The sequence below is a fragment of the Podarcis pityusensis genome, assembly GCF_964106645.2.
Source record: "Podarcis pityusensis genome assembly, chromosome: 14".
Taxonomy (NCBI): Eukaryota; Metazoa; Chordata; class Lepidosauria; order Squamata; family Lacertidae; genus Podarcis; species Podarcis pityusensis.
Window position 1 is genome coordinate 19,705,892 of NC_138039.1, and position 21,446 is coordinate 19,727,337.

General features: G+C 44.4%; 2 protein-coding genes across 4 annotated transcripts in view; both read left to right on the top strand.

The window, feature by feature from the left end:
- Positions 1–8,819, top strand: part of LOC308463515 (syntaxin-binding protein 4-like) — a 61,996-nt gene extending 53,177 nt beyond the window's left edge. For both annotated transcript variants that reach the window (XM_080981963.1, XM_080981964.1), the window contains exons 17-22: positions 273–461; positions 742–858; positions 1,356–1,405; positions 1,854–1,993; positions 4,607–4,664; positions 7,939–8,819. In XM_080981963.1, the coding sequence (XP_080838089.1) occupies positions 273–461; positions 742–858; positions 1,356–1,405; positions 1,854–1,993; positions 4,607–4,664; positions 7,939–8,047 (663 nt within the window). In that variant the 3' untranslated portion in view covers positions 8,048–8,819. The remainder of the gene's footprint in view (positions 1–272; positions 462–741; positions 859–1,355; positions 1,406–1,853; positions 1,994–4,606; positions 4,665–7,938) is intronic.
- A 2,894-nt stretch (positions 8,820–11,713) lies between these two features.
- The window catches only part of SEC14L5 (SEC14 like lipid binding 5), a 38,550-nt gene continuing 28,817 nt past the window's right edge, over positions 11,714–21,446 (top strand). For both annotated transcript variants that reach the window (XM_080981586.1, XM_080981587.1), the window contains exon 1: positions 11,714–11,982. The gene's annotated coding sequence lies outside the window, so the exon portion shown is untranslated. The remainder of the gene's footprint in view (positions 11,983–21,446) is intronic.

Consider the following 21,446-nt stretch of genomic DNA (forward strand, 5'->3'; position numbering starts at 1 on the left):
GACAAAAGAATAATTCTGCCACATTGATAATGTCTGTATTCCCTTGTCTCTTTTTAGACCAGTTTTGTAAAACTTGAAATTTAGTCTTTGTGGGATTCTTAAAATTTATTCAGAAGTCCTAAGCTGTAGCTTACTTAGTTTGGGTATAAATCTGGCCCTCGTGATTGGGAGTTTTATTGATGGACATGTAAAGGATATGGTTTCGGGAAAAGGGAAGAGACTGATTGTTGCACTTTGGGAGTAACATCCCGCTTCTGTTCCCCCATTCCCAGAGGGCACTGGGCTTCCTCTCAGAGAACCGAACCCTGCATAACAAGCTGCAGGTAGCAGAGGTGTCCCAGCGGCAAGCCCACAGCGCAGAGCAAGATTACGAAGAAGTGATCCATTTGCTGGAGGCTGAGATCACAGAGCTGAAGACTCAGTTGGTGGGGAAGAAGACGAAACAGGTTTCAGAAGCAGAGGTCAGTCTGCAGTGAGAGGAGGTAATAGAAAATGTAATTTTCTGGAGTGTGGGGGCAGATGGAGTTGGTCAAGCGAGCCTATATGGGGCAAGACAATCCTGGCCGTCATGACGTTCCTACTGGGAAAGATGAGGAGAGGGATGGCAGCCCATCCTGCTGGCTGTCAAGCAAAGTCCTTGCCTAAACTCCCATGCTTTCTCCCATGGGAAAGCCTATTTTCCCAAGACATCTTCTTCTGTCTCAATCCTTCTACCCTCTTCTGCTTCTCTCTCCAAAACAGAGTGATGTCCTAGAGCTGAAAAGGCGCTTGTCCCTGGTTGACGGGCAGTTGAGAAAGTCTGAGGTCACACGGAAACGCCTGGAGCTCCACAATAGGAAGCTGCTCTTATTTGTGCAGGTGAGGTGACAGTGCTGCCCACTCTTGGCCAACCCACCCCCTAAACAGTGCCCCAGCCCAAAAATCTGTTCAGCAGTCTCGGCTTTCGTAGCTGGAGTCAGTCAGGGCCCTGTCCTCTCAGGCCAAGTGGAAAATGCCTACAAGGCAGGAAGCAGGTCTTCCAGGATTGACCGGAAAATGGTCTCTGGCCCCTTCAGCAGCCTCAGCTTTTGTAGCTGGAGCTTTCCTGGTACTGACATCAAGCTGACTGGTCAGTAGTTGCCTGGGTCTTCTCCCCCCACCCTTTTTGAAGATGGGATCAACATTAAATGGCTTTGACTGACTTGTATAGATTGTTTATTTTGCTGTGGATTGACTACTTGGGATCAGAAGTCAGGGCACTGAATTGACAATGAGCTCAGCAAAATAAATAAAAAACTGCACTGTGATTGGTGTGAGATTTGTTCCTGTAATTCTGAAAGCCATTCCCCCCCCCCTCCATTTCTATTTTCACACAGAATGCCCATAAGCTTTTGAGCACATCTAGCACATTACCGGAGGAGAAGAGGTAAGAATGGCGTGTGGGAATTGTTCTTCCTCAGTTGCTTCTGTCAGGTGTCTTTGAATTGTGAGCATGCCTCCTGTTTGCCTGGATGGAGGGGTAGGGATGTTTGTGCATGCATAAAAACCTCTGGCTTTTGTGTGACTGGGATGTAGCTGACTGTACAAAGCTAAGCATCACATTCATTGATCTGGCCACTTTTTTTGCTTCTTGCCCTGCCCACCACCGACATGTGTCCACCCCACGATGTTGCGCAAGAGGGCATGCAGCCCTTGGACTGCAAAAGGCCCTCCCACCCCCCTTAGTGTGGTGGCCTGCTTAAGGCAACCTAGTGAGTTTGTGGCTCAGATGAGAGTGAAACCAGGTCAGGGTTGGTGGGGGCACTTCCCTTGCTTGTTTAGCATGTCCATCTTAAAGAAAAAAGGGAAACAATATCTTTTTTTTCTCTTGTAAGAGCTGACAGTCAAGCAGATGAGGATAAAACAGGAAGAACAACAGAAGCTCCTCTTCCACCTCCAGATCTTGCAGGCTTGTTGATAGCAGAGGCAAAAGAACTCTTGGAGCCCATCTCATCATCTAATGCCACAAAGGAAGGTGAGTTCCTTGCAGCTTGGAGCTGGTTTATCTCATTGACGAAGAATTGGTACTGACTGCCAACATGCTGCTGGCACTGGTGGCCCATTGGAACTGGTACTGCAGAAGCTAAGAGCCAATGGCACGTGCAGCCGACTAACTCCAGGTTGCTCCACATCCTCCTCGGTCCTGAGTTCTACAAGACACCAGCCCATAAACCAGTAGTAAGTGAGAATGTGGGTAGGTGGGGGCTGGCTGAGGGCAATTGAAGGCTGGTGGAGTAGTGTCATCTTAGCCCTGATGGACCAGTCTGCACTGGCTACTGGGTCAAATTTAAGGTGTTCCTGCCTGTTCTCTGAGATATTCCAGAGTAGCGTTACAAACTGTCCCATATAACATCAATTTGGCAGGTGCAATGAAAGCAGCCCTGTTATTGTGGAATTTGGTGGCTTTGTACATTAAGCAGGTGTCCTCTGGGTTTGGGTTCAGGCACTAGCTTAAAGCATTTTTATTTACACAAACGTAGCCTGCCATGTGACCCAGTTTTCGGTTCTGTCAATCTTTTACTTTTTATGTTTTTAACCTTTGATTTTATGAACCCTGCTTTGGTTAGATCATTTCTTTGATATGGTGGCATAGAAATTTATGTATAAATTTAGAAGTCTCTCCCTAGAGCAGGGGTGGGGAGTCCCAGGCATGGGTGTCAAATATGACTCTCTGAGCCTCTCTATATGGCCCTCAGAACTGCTTCCTACGCCCAATGTTTTTGCGTGGCTGGTGCTGTGTTCCTTGAACTCTGATCATGCCTCCTGCTTCTCTGGATGGAGAACAGAGAAACTAGTCTACTCTAAAAGGGTAAAATTTACATTTGTTGCTCCACCCACTTTTGCCTCTGGCCCCACCCAGCACTGGCATATGTCACCCCACCAGAAACTTTTCCAGAAGGGAATGTGGCCCATGGACTGAAAAAGGTTGCCCATACAAACCCAAGAGGGGAAGCAGCTGAGATGCTTGATGCATGGGCAGCCCATGTAATAGACATGGGGCTGTTAAACATGAGACACAAATCTCTATAGGCAATTTTGCACAGGGGTCTTTTCCAAGATCACTTCCAGGCAACTTGTTTATTGACCATTCATCATAATTATTTTTTGAGGAGGGAGGTTTCAATGACATCAGCTGTTTATTGAACAGTCATTCTTAATTGTTTGGGGGGAGGTTATATGATGTTGCCTCCACCAATTGTTATCTCACACTTTTCTAATGCATTTCCCATACCTTATGAATAAGGGGTGGGTGGGGGGATTTGGAGGGAAGGAAGAGGGTTTGTTGTAAAAGAGTGCCAAACCAATTTGAATTGCACAACTTGAATTTGCTAGTATGCGATTGAATCACCCACTGGAAACTAGTAACAGTCTGGAAGCATCCCAAGATTAAGTTGTAGCTGATTAAGACCAGAAGATCCCTCCCAGCCTTTAATCAAGGGTGCCCTGTCCAAGGTGCTGAAGCTATACTCATAGCCGCTGAAAGCCCTGCCCTTTCACCAGTTGCTGCATACATCTTTTGAAGTGGTTCTCCATACCTAGGACTTGAAAGCTGCTTTAGAGAAAAAGAAGGAACACCCCAAACCAAGTTGTACAAAACTTCACAGCACATGTTATGCCCTGTTCTACAAAAGACGAATCATACAAATTGACTCAATTTGTAGGCAATGCACTCAAAAGTCCACTTTTAGAAAACTTAGTTACATCACTGGGGTTCATGTATTTGGGGTGAGTTGAGATTTAATTGATAAGCCAATAAATTTGAGGGCTTAATGCTGTTCTGAAAGTATTCAGCTTCCTACTCAAAAGTCAGTCTCCATTTGAACCCTCTTTGTGGAAGTTCCTTCCCTGTAATGCAGTTCAATGCCACTTGGGGGAGTGTTTGTGTATGAACACCGAAGTCACACTGGAATATGCGTTTGCACGGTTCTTTCCTTCAGTTAAAATCCTCCCACTCAGCTGACGCAGGATAAGAAAGTAGCTGCTCCGTTGCTCCATGTGTATACACACACACACACAGAGAGAGAGAGAGAGAGAGAGAGAGAGAGAGAGAGAGAGAGAGGAAGCCTGCATCTCAGATGTATGAGTGTTGATGGCTTTGGCCAGTGGTGCAGCAAAGGTACTCTACACATGCTCAGGGGCATCCATTCTTTGTTGCCACACATATTCCAGGAGTCAGCTCAGGTACTGAGCCCTAGTTCTACCTAAGGTTTGAGAATAGGTGGTTACAGAACAATACTCACACACCTGCTTCATGGACATGAACACAACTGTACAGTGGAACATATATTCCCAGCTTTGACACCCTGGTGGAGCTTGAGAAGGGGCTTAGAGCCAAGTGGGAGAGTGGGCCAGTGGGTTGGTAAGAGAGTGGGGTTGAGTTCTTCTGTGGCTTAGATTAAAATCTGAGCAGGAGAAGAACTTTGGGGGTGTGGCTATGTGTGCACCATGTTGCTGGTCACCTGACTAGATCCTAATTTATGATGTTCAGCTGTTGATTTAAGAACTGATAACATTTAATACATTAGACCTGTTGAATATTGATGTGACTGTGCTTTCTGAACTTTTACTCTTTCACTTGGGTTGGCAGCTTTTCTGTATGACTGGGATGACTGTACAGCTGGTGACAGCACCCCTGACTACAAAGAGTGAGTATCTTGGCGCCTTTTCTTCAACAGGAAGCTTGTGAGCCATCTCTGGTTTATGCAGCTTCTTTAAATCACCTATCAGAGTCTCTGCCTCTCTTATTCTCCTGTCTCTCCAAAGCATATGTATCTGTTGCATGAATGGTGTCATAAAGAAATGTAGCAGCCAGGACTGACTTCTGAAATTTCACCAGGAACTCTAAAGCCAGATGGACTAGAAACTTACTCCCCCTTCCCCATTTTAAATCCTGTGCTTGCATAGTCTAGTTATGGAAATGAAGAAGAAATACTACCATTTGCATTGGACCATCTGTGTATATGGAGTTTTACAGCATAATACTTACAAATTTTGCTGTTCATTTATAACTGTTTTCTGCTGTTGAAGGTCGGCTGTTTAGCTGGATTTGTTGATGGTCTTTGTAATTGTATTATTGAAATGTGTTCTTTTTGGTTTCTATGCTATGCCTTCGGCTTAGTGGCTCCTTTGTAGTGAGTGACTAATGCCCAAATAATATAAATAAATAAATAAATAAATAAATTTGGTAATGGTGAGAGGGCAGAAAGGGAAAAGAGGCAAAGGTAACATGAAGTAAATGTGAGCTCAATGCAGTTACATATATTTAGATTCTTGCCATTGGAAATGAAGACCAGGGATTAGGTAATGGCATAACAAACCTGAGATTTCAAAGCACCAGGTAATGATCCTACAACCAATGGTGCTACATGGCAAGATTTCAGGCAGATGATGGGGGTCCCACTCAGCAGAATGAGCAGAGAGGTTCCCAAATGCAACAAAGCCAGCTCACCACATTTTGAAGTAAGTATTGCTACCAAGAGACAACATAGCAATCTGCCTTGTGCTGAGACAGAACATTGGTCCATCTATCTCAGTTACCCCTATTCTTACTGGCAGCAGCTCTCTAGGGTTTCAGATAGGAATCTGTCCCAGCCCTTTCTGCCAGAGATTGAACCCAGGACCTTCCACATGCAAAGCAGGTGCTCTATCGCCCAGCTAAACACCATCCCCTAATCTTAGTTCTAAGATGAAAGTCTGTTTCCCCATCCTGTACCCCCTGCTTGTTATCTGAATTATTAAAGGCTCTTCGAAAATGTGGTTGAAAATGCATCCAGTTTATTAAAGATCAAACTCTTTAATCCTCTTCTTCTCATATCCGGATGATCTGCCAGACCACCCACAGCTTCCTAAAACAGCACACCCATGTCATTTGTTCTGTCCCCTGAGACTTAGATCAGCTGCTTGCAGTTTGGACCTCTGAGGTGTTTGTTGAACAAAAATTTAGTGTGTGGCTGTGTGTCACAGACTATTAGAAACTGTGCACACTTCCAGATCCAAGTTTGGGGTGGGGGCTTGGCCAAATGCCCTATGCAGACCCTCCTATTCTTCCCAGGCCCCACTGACATACCTGCCCAGAGGGCAGAGGGACAGACAAGTGGAAGATACTGCTCCATCTTCCCTCACGCTTGCCACTGCTTGCTTTTTTGCAGATGGGAGGCGAATAGGCAGTGTCAGCAAGGAGGAGGGCTATGAACATAGGGAGCTGCCTCCCACTAGGTCAGATGGTCAGGGCCAATAATGCTTCTAAAGTCCAGTTGGTGGAAGCCACAGGAGAGGAGAGTGCTCTTGTATTTGGGTCCTGCTTGAGGTTTCCCACTGTGTAAACTGTGTAAACTGTGTAAACAGGATGCTGGACTATTGAATCACTTTGACTTCAACGAGTTGAGCATGTTTTGCACAGACACAAATGCATATCTTCAACCACAAGAGCTGCCACAAATTAAAGCCCATTAATCTGATTTGAATTAATTTTATAATGAAATGATTTTAGAATGTTGTATCATTTTACTGTTGTTAGCCGCTCTGAGCCAGGCTTCGGCTGGGGAGGGCGGGATATAAATAAAATATTATTATTATTATTATTATTATTATTATTATTATTATTAAAGGGCCTCTGGCCTGATCTAGCAGGACTCTTCTTATGTTCTTATGTTTATTGGTCCATGTAGCTCAGTATTGCCTACACTGACTGGCAGGGATTTCTCCAAACCCTACTTGGAGATGCCAGGGATTGAACCTGGAATCTTCTGTATGCAAAGCAGGTGATCTACCACTGATCTATAGCCCTTTCCAATAATAATAATAATAATAATAATAATAATAATAATAATAATAATTTATTATTTATACCCCGCCCATCTGGCTGAGTTTCCCCAGCCACTCTGGGCGGCTTCCAATCAAGTGTTAAAAACAATACAGCATTGAATATTAAAAACTTCCCTAAACAGGGCTGCCTTCAGATGTCTCTTAAAGATAAGATAGCTGCTTATTTCCTTCACATCTGAAGGGAGGGCGTTCCACATGGCGGGCTCCACTACCGAGAAGGCCCTCTGTCTGGTTCCCTGTAACCTCACTTCTTGCAATGAGGGAACTGCCAGAAGGCCCTCTACGCTGGATCTCAGTGTCCAGGCTGAATGATGGGGGTGGAGACGCTCCTTCAGGTATACAGGACTGAGGCCGTTTAGGGCTTCAAAGGTCAGCACCAACACTTTGAATTGTGCTCTGATACATTGGATGGCGACTGGAGAGCTGTGGGCCTTGGAAGGTGCCTGTCCTAGTATGATCTGATTTCAGGATGTAAGACAGGAGTTGCCGCACCATAGATAGTTCCAAGTAAGCAACTTCCTCCAACAAAGGTTGAGAGGAGAAAAACCTCTCGCTACCTGGTTTCTTCCCTGAGTGACTGGATGTGCCCGGGTCACCTTTTCTTGCTGGGTTCCTACATGAGGTTCAGTGCACTGGGAAATCATCCTGCCCCCAAATCCCGTGTTAATTAGTTGGTGAAGCTGACATAAACTGTTCCTAGATCACTTGTGGTATGATTTGGTGTGCATGCTTTAAGATCTAATGTTTTTAATCTGTTTTACACTGTTTTGAATTCTTTTAAATAATTTTTATTGACTTGATTAATATTATTGTGCTTTTAATTATGTCATTGCCTTTGAGACTATAAAGTGGGGTGTGAAATCCCCATACTAAATAAATGAAGCAAATAGTGCATCTGTAGAATCAGCAAAGATGCACGGAGGGGAAGCATCTCTTCCCATGAGGCCCATTCTCACATCAGGACTTCCTGGCTGTAATCTTAGGAGCTGAGCCAGGATCCCTTCCCGCTTCCTTTGTTCTTCCCTTGTGTTCTTTCCACCTCCATCTCCTGCCCCCAAACCCCGCCCCAGAGTGACACCTGTTTTACTTTTCCAGCCATCTTCACCAGAAGACAACGTGGCCTCCTCCTCCTCCGAGTGAAAGCACCAATGGCGATCCACAGCCTCCAAGCACCTCCAAGGGTCCCTCTGACAAGCCCGCATAAGTCTCCAGCCTCGACCTGCTCCTTCTATTCCTCATTTTGTATATTCTGAGCCTGGACACTCTGCCTGGGAGGCAGAAAAGGAGCAGTGTGCAGCTGATGAGAAGAACCCCACGAATGTTTCTCTTCTTAAGACGACTGACTCTCCTAACCCAAACGTCCAAGGCTTTAAGTAACAATACAGTCCTCTTGGTGGCTACCTCTGGATTGTTGCACATGAGGCTATTCCCCCTGGATGTGAAGCCTCAGAACAAGAAAGAATACCTGGGGGAAAGTGTTGCCATAGGATGTCTGAATTTCCCAGGCAGAGGGTGAAGAACCAGTAGCCTATAGCAACAAGAGCAGCAGCCTGCTGCTGAGGGGCTACCCAGAGGCCGTTTGCATTTCTTATGAAAAACTAAAGTACATTTTTCAGGCTGTAGGGTGTTGTAGTCATTTGTATTAGGTCTGCATAGATGTCTTTGGATGAATCTCTTGTCGATTGTAAAGACGCATCTGAACTGTGTCCCTTGATTAAGGAGAAGACAACCAGATGGTTGTATGGTAGATGTCCCTGAAAGAAGATGAGCAAAATACTGAAAGCAACACGGAGCATCAAATACTGTATTATGACTGAGGAAGACTTCCCAGCTGGCCCATCTCAACAGCAATTCATTGTAAAAAGAATAAAAATTGCAGGGGCAGGCTTGGGAGACGGGGGGAAAGAATAAAAATTAGGCAGTGGTTTTTATGTGATTAGCAAATAATATGGTAGAGCTATAATGTGAGAACACAGTTCTGGCAAATAAAATGACGATACAGCTTTTGAGATTGCTGAATTTGCAAATGGGTGTGCTGTTAGTTGGCTGAGAATCTCAAGAAAAATGCAAGACAGCCTGGGGCAGGAGTTTCAAATGGCCCAGTTTGTAAGACCTTGATATTATATTTGTATTTTAATAGCTTATTTGTAAGATTCCTTCCCCACCCTTCACCACACAATCCCTGAGCAGCTTACAACATTACAGTATGTAGTTACAGAGACAGATAAACTCATTGCAGTTTTAAAAAAAAATGTGTGAAAAAATCAAAATGGAACAGAATAGGATGAATTTAGCAAAAGATGTGGGTCCCACAAATCAAAATACCTTAGCTGTTCAAGCCAGGTAAAGAGGTGCATCTTCAACTGATGGTGAAAGCTGTACAGTGAAGATGCTAGATATAGCTTTGTGACAGTTTCTTAAATATAAGTGGTTGTGAATATTCAAAATTGCAGACTTCAAACTCTGGTGGTTTCTGCATTTGAATATATCAAATCTTTTCTGGTGCACTTTTGCCACCAAAACATACACCAACAGTTCACGGCTCGATCAATGGGGGTGCAATGCTGTTTCATGTGTCCCTAGGCCACACAGCCTCTTGAGCCACACTCCCCATCAGCCCTGCTTCATATCCTCCTCCCCTTGGGTGCTCTTTCTCTTTCATGAGGAAGGAGCATTCACTGATCTAAGCCCCCGTATCACATCTGCAAACATAAGACCAACCTGTTGAGTCAGGTCAATGGCCCATCTAGTCCAGCATCCTGTTATCACAGTGGCCAACTAGACACCTGTGGGAAGCCTGCAAGCTTGACATACGTTCAAGGGCAATCTGCCCACCTGTGATTCCCAGTGACTGGTATTCAGAGGCTTGATTCCTCTCACAGTGGAGGTAGAACTAGACTGGGATTAAGGTTGTATATATAAAAGAGTCTCAATTACCTGTAGTGTTTACACACCAGCTTGTCCTTCTCCCTGCTAGGCTGGAGACAGTCAACAGTATTTAAGAAGGACAGAAGCATAATTTTCCATTGTGTACACACTCATTTCATTTGATCCATTGTTGCCCCTTGCAGGTTCTGCAGGGTTTGTCTGTTTTTAACTGGGGTTTCAAAAACCTGCAACATTTATTTGCAGACAAACAATAATGAGACAAAAGAAATAGAGTTGTATACAATGAGAAGCCATGCTACTATGCATTCAATCGAACTTCCTTCCCAGTACATAAAAACAAGTATTGTGGCACATGAATGGCCTGGTTCACACACAATGCCAAACCATGGTTTATTAAACTGTGGGTGAGCTATTTCGTCTTTGTTTTTGAAAGCCACCATCATTTGATGATGACCTGGAAGCTGTACGCCGGCTCCCTCGGCCAATAAAGCGAGATGAGCGCCGCAACCCCAGAGTCGGTCACGACTGGACCTAATGGTCAGGGGTCCCTTTACCTATCATTTGTTTGATCATCCAAACCTTGCCCCACAGGTGACTTGTGTTTTGTTTATAGTCAACAAACCACTATCTGAAATCATGGTTTGCTGTTGGTTTACAAACCATAGCTTTTTTATTTATTTCTTGGCATTATGTGTGAACCCAACCCCCTAACCATGGTTCGTTTGGCCACCCTACCCCAGATGCTCACCAACTACAAAATCATGAGTTAAGAACTGATTGAAAGTAGAAGAAAAGCCATAGTCTGTTTGATTGTTTGTGGGTCCACTTGAGGTTAGTATTGTGGATGAACCAGGACAAAGACTGACACATTTATTTCAGCATAAGCTTTGGTGGAAATGGACTGTAGCCCATGAAAGCCTATGTCATAATAAACTTTAGAGAGCTTATCTTTAATGTGCCACAAGATATGCTGTTCTTAAGGAGTTGTCTTTGTTGCAACAAAGCTTTACATGGCTACCCCTCTGGAAATTCCTAAACAGTATGGTTTTTTTAGAAAGGACCTCTTCCGAGCAGCAGGAGTGCAGATGATTGTCCAGAAAACCACCATCCCACAACCACTGATAGCTTTTTCATAATTCAGCAAAGACATTTAAACACCAGCTCTAGGATTTCAGACAGGAAGTCTCTCTTAACCCTTACTGTAGATGTCTAGAACTGAACCCAGGGCCTTCCGCCTGAAAAAAGGAGTTGCTTTACTAGATAGCCAGCTGGGTGTGGTGGTTTGGGGGTATGAGGAGGACCTGACAGACCAGGGTTCAAATCCCCACTTGGCCATGAACCTCACTGGGTGATGTTGAGCCGATCGCACCCTTTCAGCCTCACCTACCACACAGTATTGTTATGGGGATTAAATGAGCATAGGACCCTTTGGCCCCTCAATAAAATATTTGAGGGGGTTACCCCAAGTTGATAGACATTGCCATTCAAATGTTGTGCGTGTGCCATTTCGTGTAATCGATTGTGTGGGGCATGACTCACCTGCCTCCCCGCCCCCACCTCCTTAAATATTTTATTCAAGTTGGCATATGAGCCATGTATGCCCACGTTGAGGTCCTTGGGAGAAAAATGTGGGTCACAAACGCAAGAAAATAAATAAGTACATCCTCCTACTGAGCTGTGCCCCTTCCCAAGCAAGCTGGCTCTGGATTGCGAACCTTCCGATCGTTATATTTATTGCTTATCACACGCAGCGCTACGGCTGCTCGATCTAATTCTAACCTACCACCTTCCCCAGGACAGAGGAGAAGGGGCGGGCTTTCTCGGAAGATTGGCAGCTGGTGGGCGGAGTCCGCCAAGCCGCCTTCGCTCCTTGTTCTTCTCCTCTCGCAGGTGGGCGTGGCCCGGCCGCGCGCAGTGGGCGTGGCGCTGAGCCGCGGCGGCGAAGGGGAGTCAGTTGTTCAAGAAATCGCAGGGGCGCGGGAGCCCGCAGCGCGTGCGAGCTTGGCGGGCTCTTGATTGGCTGAGGCGCGCCGGCCGGCCTTTTCGCCGCCTTACCCCCTCCCCTTCACCCCCCCTCGATCCTCTCCCCGCTTTTCCTTCATTTGAGGGGAACCGTCGCGCTGAGGTAAACTGCACCTTCCCACCCTTCTGGGCAGGACCAGGAGGATGGCGGCGGCGGCGCGGGCAGAAGCGCTGGGTCTGGGTCTGCTTGCGGGCTTTTCTTTCGGCTTCTCCTTGGTGTGAATGATGGTGAGTATCCTCTGAGAGGGGGGTGGGAACCGGGAGACCGGATCTCTTTCCTTTTCCTCCCATGGCTCTGGTTGAGGGTGCTGCCACCCCCCTTTTTAAAAAAACAATAACAACAAGCCTTGTGTGCTGCCGACCCCTCCCATTTTGACAGGCCTAGGGTGCTCCCCACCACCACCTTGACAAGCTGAGGGCGCTGCCCCCCGATTTTGACAGGGCCACCTCTACCCCCCCCCCCTTAGCGACACCTCCTTCCCCCTCGCTTTTAGGGCGGAAGAGGGGGGTTGAAATATTCGAAATATGCAAGAAATAATCCCGAATAGAAATACAATTCCAACTACAGAAGACGGGCATTTTCTCTTATCTCAACTCACCCCCCATTATCCCTTCACCCCAGCCACCAATGGGGCCCAATACATTTTGAGAGCACATTTAAAGCCCGTTTACACACACACACACACACACACACACAGTGTGACAACAACTATAGTTTGCTGGGAATTGTAGCCACAACCCCAGAGTCGGCCACGACTGGACCTAATGGTCAGGGGTCCCTTTACCTTTACCAAATGGGGTAAACTCCCCCCCCCCCGATTCCTTAAAAGCAGGGGCGTGCTTTAAAATTATGGTGTGTATGCAACCTCAAAAGGCTTCAGAAGGATGAGGAAGAACCATTGGGAGCTTCACTCCACCTTAGCAGTTACTAGTTTGTAAAACTGCAGGTTGCCCCTGTAGCGAATCTTCTATGAGGCTACTAATAAATGCAATAAATAATCTCCTCCCTTTCCCAATCAGAGAACCATAGGAAAGTGCAGTGCTTTTTTTCCTAAAAAAATGTTTAGGGGTACTCTCATTTTGACCCAAGAAAATCACCATTTTATAGTTCAAATTGGGAAAAATAAATACAGTAAATGGACAAAAGTACAAAGGTTCACAAAATGTTTAGAGGTAGTGTACCCCTGCGTATCCCCAGAGAAAAGCACTGGGAAGGTGCCTTATACTCTGTTAGACTATTGGGCCAAGTAGTTCTAGTACTATCTACACTGACTGGCAGCAGTTCTCTGGGGATTTCAGGCAGGGGACATTCCCAGCTCTACCTGCAGATGCTAGCTGTTGAACCAGGGGCTTTCTGGCAATTGCTTTGCCGCTCAGCTATGGGTGCTCCTGATGAACACAGGAATCTGCCTGATATTGACTCAGACTCATTGGTCCATCTAGCTCTATATTGTCTACATGGACTGGCAGCAGCTTCCCAAGGTTTCAGGCAGGGCTTTCTTCCAGCCCTTCTTGGAGATGTTGGGGATTGAACCCCAGGATCTTCTGCATGCAAGGAAGGTGTTCTGCCACTCAGCTGCAATAAGCCCTTCCCCATCTCCCTATGAAAAGAGGTTTTGTGTGTGTTTTGAGGCACCATTCAAAGCTGGCCACCTGTCAGATTCTTAGTGGAACAAGGAATTTGACAGTTGGCTGGCTTTGAATGATGCCTCTTGCACAAATACATGTGCTCTCACCCACCCACAAACCGTCACTCTTCTCTTTCTACTTCTCCTGTGGGGTGGGTCTCAGTGGTAGAGCACCTGCTTTGCCTGTAGAAGGTTCCAGGTTGAATCCCCAGCATCTCCAGTTAAATTGTTCAGTGGCAGTTTTGTGGTAATGTTATTAATGTTATTAATAGTTAAAAGAATTTGACAGGTGGCTGGTTTTGAATGGTGTGTCTCTCTCTCTCACACACACACACACAGGCTCTTCTCAGGGCTAAAAATACTTGTCAATAGCTTGGTGCCCCTAACAATAACAAATAATCAAGCCTCATCCTTGATGCTGCTCCTTGCAGTACGCACTAAATATATGTTATATAGGCAATTTCTGTTCAATCTCAGTTCTTTCTCTGTGGGTGGGGGGAAGGTATGCAGTGTATATTATTTTCTGCTTGGTAACTACTGAGTTCCTTGAACTTTAGGAACATCAAATGGAGTTGGAAAGAGCTTCTAGATTTGATGCTGTCAAGTTTGAACTCTTGCATCTCTTTTTATAGAAGTTAAGCACTTAGCCCTTCTTCCTCTTAATACATGCTCTTCCCAAGCAACTTAACTCACAGGGTTGCTAGAAAGATGAACTGAACATTTAATAAACACTATTTGAATCCCTAGGTTCCCTTCTCAGTCCCCCTAATTCTTAAACTGGTTGTCTCTTACTGATGCAGAGTAAAAATGTTCTAATAAATAAACATATCCCAAAATTCAGGTATAAAATTGTAAGTTGTTGATTAGAAAGAAACTTAAAACATGCTTGTTCTTTCTAGTATATATAGTATACTGGTTCAGGACAGTTAGTTTTGTTGATAGTGAAGCTTTCTGGATTTGATCAAAGGTCCATCTTGTCCTCCATTCTGTTTCCAACAGTGATCACTTGGAAAGTTCTAGAAAGCTTTCAGAGCACAATGGTGGTGGCAATAATCTGTTGGGAGCATGCACAACTGTTTCATGAAGCATGTCTAAGAGTCTAGTATGGTTATGAAGTTTTGCTCAATAGTCAAATGCACACTTAGTCCTTATGCTATCTGTTGATTACATAATGAGGGCATGTATGGGATGTTGGGGAGGGGCAGCACCTCTGGTGGGGCACAAGTTGTGCTCCTACTGGAGTAGTTTGTCTACCTTTGAGCCCTACCCTGCAACAGCAGCCATATCTTGGGAATAGCTTCAACTGACCAGCTATACCAGGTGAGGATAGCTGATGGGTCTCAACCCCTTGGTGAGTTAGGGAGTTCTGCATGCGAAGACCGGCTCTGGCAGATTGAGCGGATGAGGCTAATTGTGGGTCCAGTGATCAAGAAGACAGTTTCTGCACATGCTGTAGAGGGAAATGAGGAGCAGATGGGGCTTGTTAACCTGGTTAGCCCATCTAGGAGAACCTCCACTGCCTTGTGGGATATCTTTGGGACAAGAAAAGGCTAAGGGGTAAACCATACACAAATCTTGGGTCGAGTCCCTAGGGTGGTTGGGTGATACCTTGTACGTCTCCTTCTGGCAACTCCTGCAGCCAAGCTGGTGCCAAATGTGGTGCTCTATTTACATTTTGACCACATCAGCAAGGCTGAGTGTGGGGTCTTGTTGTTTGGGCAGCTCAAGACCTCCATACCCACTGCCCAAGCTTGCACTCCAGGGAGGTCATTTCAATGCTGCTAACACAGCGATTTGACTCCTACCACCACCCCGAGGTGCACTCTATTGTCTCTCGAGACAGACAGATGCTAACAACATAATAGGGACATACATTAATGAGCATTTTACTAGATACAGAAGAGATTCATCATTTTATACACAATGCTGTTGAGTTTACAAGTACTTAACTACTTTGTGCAACCTTTTGTTTGTATGATAGTTTGCTTTAACAGCTTTTTCCTGTTAATTGGCATAACATTTTTTAAGGTGCAGCAGCTTGCAGCTCCACCTCTAATCTTAGGTATACTTATAATAACTGTTTGAATAAAAACAATATGAAAGGCACTATTTTGAATACTAAAAATATATGTAAGCCTTGCTATGTATTTGAGTTAGCAAATAAAGTTTAAGCTTAATGAGCAAGTATTACATATATATATCCATTTTCATTTCTTCCAGATCATATATATTTTTCTGTGTAACACAGAAGGGTCCAAAAAATAGTCATCTTTACCTATGGGCTCACTTACTGTCCTCAGTTCTTTGAATTATAAATGTGCATATACATATGATGGATTCCTTTATGTACCACATCACTGTTGCCTGTGTTTATTTAATCAGAATTGTTATCCCTCTGCAGTAGGCTGCTGATGCCTAACTGAAAAGCAGACTCGACACTCTCATTCACATGTACCTCTTCCATTGTTGTATGTATTGTAGTGGCAGTAATTTCTCGAAATCTGTGCCTTGTTCACACACTGCTCCCCAAGTACAGCCTGAATCAGGAGTCAGCAGACTTTTTCAGCAGAGGGCCAGTCCACTGTCCCTCAGACCTTGTGGGGGACCGGATTATATTTTTTTAAATAAAAAATGAACGAATTCCTATACCCCACAAATAACCCAGAGATGCATTTTAAATAAAAGCACATATTCTTCTCATGTAAAAACACTAGGCAGGCCCCACAAATAACCCAGAGATGCATTTTAAATAAAAGGACACATTCTACTCATGTAAAAACACGCTGATTCCAGGACCGTCCGCATGCCGGATTGAGAAGGCGATTGGGCCGGATCTGGTCCCCGGGCCTTAGTTTGCCTACATATGAAGCTGCTTTATACCAAGTCAGTCCATTGGTCCATCTAGCTTTATATTGCCTTCAGTGTCTGCCAACAGCTTTCTAGAGTATCCAACAGAGGTTTGCCCCCACCATGTACTGCTGAGACTACAGAAGCTGCCATACAGTCATAGCCAGTTGTGTAATTTACTTCTTCCTGAATCAGTAGGATATTTTACAGGATAAGTTAAGCCTGGAAAGTACATTGAGTTTGTTTCTGACATTATTGCTACGTACCAAGGGAAAAATTACTGTGCAGTTAAATGATGGGTCTGGCATATCAGGTTAAAGATACAGCTAATCCAGGTTAAGGATTCAGCTCTCAAACTTGCTTGCTTTAAATAGCTGCTGCTGCTACAGAGTAAACATACACACTGAAGCAGTCTTCCCATCAAGAAGATTAACTCTTCTCTTTCAAGGAAGACTGAAAGTTATACTGAAGTAGAAAACCATTTTTCTATTGGGGGAATATTGATCCACAGAATGATGTCAACTGGGGGCCCTATTGTTAGCTGTCCATCCATGTTTTCAAAGGCATTCCTCCTCGGGCAGGAGGCTGCCCAGTATTGGACAGCAACCTGCCTTAGTAGAGCTTTGAAAGTGGATTGGGCTGGCTGACAACAATGTGACCTGGGTATCCAGTGAGCTAGATGAAATTAAGCAACTGGGTTGTAGGGTTTCCACCCCTGCATTATGCAGCATACAGAGAGATAATTTAGAATAGCTTTGCTGCTGCTGCTGCTGGTGGTGGTGGTGGTGGTGGTGATAACAACAGTAATACATTAATTTAGGGAGTTACCTGCTGCATTTGCCTTATGACTATCTATCTCCGCTTGCTGCTGTTGCAACTCACTTTCTGTCTTTAGGTTTCCAGGCTTGTCTCCTCAGGTCAGTAGGTAGAGAGAGAGTCTGCTTACTGGCCTGAGAAGAGAGGTAGTTGCTATAGCATTGCGCCATGGGAGTGCAGTGAATCAATAGGTTAGCTATTCTTGTGGGTCCCTGCCTCCTGTCTTGGCTTGCCAAAAGGAGCTGTGATAGGCTGGATCACCCCTAGCCTGGGTGTGCTCTGTCTTTGCTATCTGGGAGAGGGGTAGACAGGAGATGAAGCATATTTCTGTGTCATTTTGGAAGTGGGGCTCTGGTTGGTATTCTGGATGTAATATATGTTTGCTTCAGGCAGCACAGCTGGTACTCCAGATTAGTTGACCTATTTCTGCATGTCATACATTTGATTTTATTTCATCTAGCCTTTAAGGTATGTCTGGGGAACCTGGGACCTGGATGCCTCCCTGCCTGGCCCTTGGAACTTTGCCTAGACCAAGCCCCCTTCCTAGGCTACACCCCTTCTGCCCAGCACACAGCTCCCACTGACCCTGCTCAATGCCCTCTGACTGTGTTTCCCTGGCTGGAAAGTGTTCTGAAACTGTAATTATGTATTTTGCTTGCTTGGATGGGGAACAAAAATATATATGTGTGTTGGAGTGTGCATAGAAAACCCAGAGTTTGTGGTGGTTGAAATATACCCTTTTGTACAAGGTTAGAGTCCCATCCATTGCTCTGCCCACTTTTGCTTCTGGTCCCGCCCACCACTGGCATGTGGCCTGGAAAGCTGCCCTTGAGGGAATGCGACCCTCAATCTGAAAAAGGTACGCATGACTCTGCTGGTGCTGTTTTCTAGTCATAGGAATTCAGTAATTAATGAGAAAAAGTGATGAGAAAACATAAACTTTTTTCAAACATAACAACTGGATTAGTTCGGAAGTGGATACATAGTTCTGCTGTCTTGGCTGCATTGATTAAGAACTCCTGCTGGGTAGGATCAGTGTCATTTGTGTTGAGTAGGCTTAACAACCTTCATGCTGATATAAATGCCAAGGCCTTGTTTCCATGTGAGCTCCCAGTGGTGAGGCCAAATGGGTATATTCAGTAGTGGGATTTCCACTTGCTGCTGCCATGTAGGCAAGACTTCTTAAATAATAATAAAAAGCTTATATAACTATAGGGGCTAGGACTTGAAAAAAGGAGAGTGTGGGTGGGAAAGAATTGCTGTGCTTTTAGATGTGTAAAGATGGAAGAAGACTTAGTCATGAGCCTTAGGGAAGCAGAACTGGAAGTAAAACTTTAAAGATGGTGACAAGTGACTGACAATCTTAAGTGACTTCTTGTCACGAAGTAAATGGCTTATGTGGCAATTACCTGTTCCTCCTTTTTAGTGTCCTTAGGTCACCAACCAATCTCTAGGTATTTTTAAAAGCAATATTCAATGTTTCTGCCTTGTAGACTCAAAATCACAGGGTAACATAATGCCTCTTGTGTATCCAGACATAATTGGTAAGCACAGTCTCTTTTGAACAAGGCTCCAATAGGGAGTTACATACATTATACTTTGAGGGAATACTTTCCGTATTGACTTATTTACTGAGGAATCTCTGCAGAGGATTCTGGGAGTTTGCTGTCAAGCCATGTGAATTATGTCACTTCAGAATCAAGTGGGGGCTCATAAGATTGAATGCTTCTTCAGGCAAAAAACCCCCCAAACATTCTCTGCATATAGGAAGCTAGCATCCTCGGGAGAATGCTTGGTTAGAACCCTTCTCCCAGTCCCTACCGCCTAGCTTTAGTGTGCAGGCATTTTTATGAGTAGGAGTACTCTGTAATGGTGAGCCTTCAATCTGCAGTGTGGAATATATATCACAGCTGCAGCTATACTTTCTTATCTGCGGTTTCTGTGAACTGTAGTTTTCATAGCATGGCCTAGGCCCTAGAATCTACCTGCACATTGCATGGGAAGATCGGTAGTAAGCAGGGAAGTACTTCTCAATGACAAGCCCCTCCTAAGCTTACAGGGAACCCCATAATTTCTCAGAATACAGTACCAAAACAAATTCATTAAGGGTTGTTTAGGACTGGCAAAGGAAAATGGTCAATTTAAAGTCGGATGCAGCTAACTGAGGAGATGGCAGGCCAGTAGTTCCATGTCTACTTAAGGAAAAGATGATGACATAGCTGTAAAGTTAAACTTAGGAAGGATGGGCATTTTTGTTCCTTGTTATTGTATTATTAGTTTTTCATTAAATTAATAAAAATATATTCTCACACAGACTTCCACACATACAGTTGTTCAATGAATTGCTTTTCCAATACAACCCTGTTAGCTAAGGGCTGCAAACTCAATTTGCTGTTTTAAGAAGCACATTAGAGAAACAAGACACAGATGGTGATGCAGAGTCTCTGGATTTTTGAATGGGTACTTAAACTTTTAGGGGTTTGGACACATGAAATATGCTTTTGTCTATGAAAGGTTCTTGCCTGTGGAAGGCTATTCCACAGAAATCAGTTTGAAGCCTAATCACCATCTGTGGTTAAGCCATTTATATGAAGTGTTTCTCTTCTTCTGTTGTGATTTGAACCAAACCATTGTAAAACTTCTTGCAACATGTTGCAAGGGACTGTGAAATTCTGGGTAGGAAGCTGAAGGAACTTGGAGCACAGGTGGTCATTTTATCACTCCTTCCTATTGAAGGTCATGGCCCAGGAAAAGAAGAAGATACTAGAAGTAAACAACTGGCTGTGCAGATAATGTCATTGGAAAACAGAGGTTGGATGGCCATTTTACAGATTATTTAGTAGCAATTTTTGCATTGCAGGGGTTGTAAGTGAGTGCCTGTTGCTGCCAAGATTTTGTAGAAACCAGAAAAAATGTGATATTTATTTAAATGGATAGTGTAGTTTGTGACTTTGAACCACTAACACCAAAAATCAGGTGATTCAAAATGGCATCTTGATTCAAAATGGCACCATGCATTCAAACCACCATGAAGAGTTCCACCATCAGCTCTGGAGCCCTCATGCTGCATTTGGCAACAATATCTTGAGCTACAGTTGAACCTGAGCCAAAAAAATGGGCAAAGTAATTTCAGTCATGTTTCAGTCTACCATATTGATGCCCAAAATGATGCCCAGCATCCAAACCTTGTTGAAGACTGCTGCCCCCAGCTTGTGAACCCTTGTACTAAGTTGGGCAACAATATTTCATGAGGTGGCCAATTTTTTTTCAAACCATGGGCAAAGCCATGCCAAAGTCACCTTTTGGTCCACCAGCTTGATTGAAAATGACATCCAAACATCAACATAGACCCCCACCTGAGGATCCTTCATGCCAGGTTTGGCAATGATATCTCAAGGTGTGACTGGGCCTACGTCAAAAAACAGGCAATGTACTGTCAAACTGATGTTTGGTGCCCAGTGTCCAAACAGCAATGATATTTTCTGCCCCTCTTCGGAACCTCTCATGCTGAGTTTGGTAATGGTATCTCGAGAGGTGGCCAAACATATGCCAAAAAATAGGTCATGCCAAAGTCATGCTTCAGTTCACTATATTGATTTAAAATGGTGACAGTCATCAAGACAGTGATGAACACCTACCCCCCTTTGGAAATTCTTAGGCTGAGTTTGGGAATAGTATCTCAAGAAGCGTCCAGATGTATAGAGAGCAAACAAATGGACATGCAAACAGCCAAATCATGTTCCAAAATATATAGCAGATGTTAATTCTAAAAAAATTCATGTGCCTTGAATCTTGTAGTCCTCATTAGCAGATGGCATCAGTAGTTCCTGGCTTTTGAAGCTCTTTGTTACAGAGGTAGTTAGGGGTGCTGGGGGAACAATAACATAAAAAGTCATCTCTTTTGTTCTTGTTGCCTGACCAGGTCTGCAGTTGCCACAGGGAAATAGGATCCCCTTCCCTAGAACAGTGTTACCAAGCACAAGGCCTGAGTAATACATTTCATTCTTATCCAATGAAGGCAGGAGCCTCTTCTTACCTGGGCAGATGGTAAATTGGGGGTTTTGTCCCTAGAAAGCTGAAGGGAAATGTGATCATGCTGTTGTGAACAAAAACAAGGGGATAATTTACTCAGCAAACTTGCCTCCATTGGTAGGTACTGTATGTGTGTATGAGAGAGAGAGGGGGGGGGGAGCAAGCAAGCAAGCAAGCAAGGAATCTGTGATAATCTGCTTGGTACAATGCAAGCAAAATATGAAAAGATTAGAGTAGTTATCTTATGAAATACACTTGTATGAATTTACTTGTTGCATTATCCCAAAGTGCAAATGCTGGCTTATGCCTATACTTTCCCATCATTTTAGCAGCTACTGGTAGCTGCATAATAGCCCAGGGCAGGTCAAG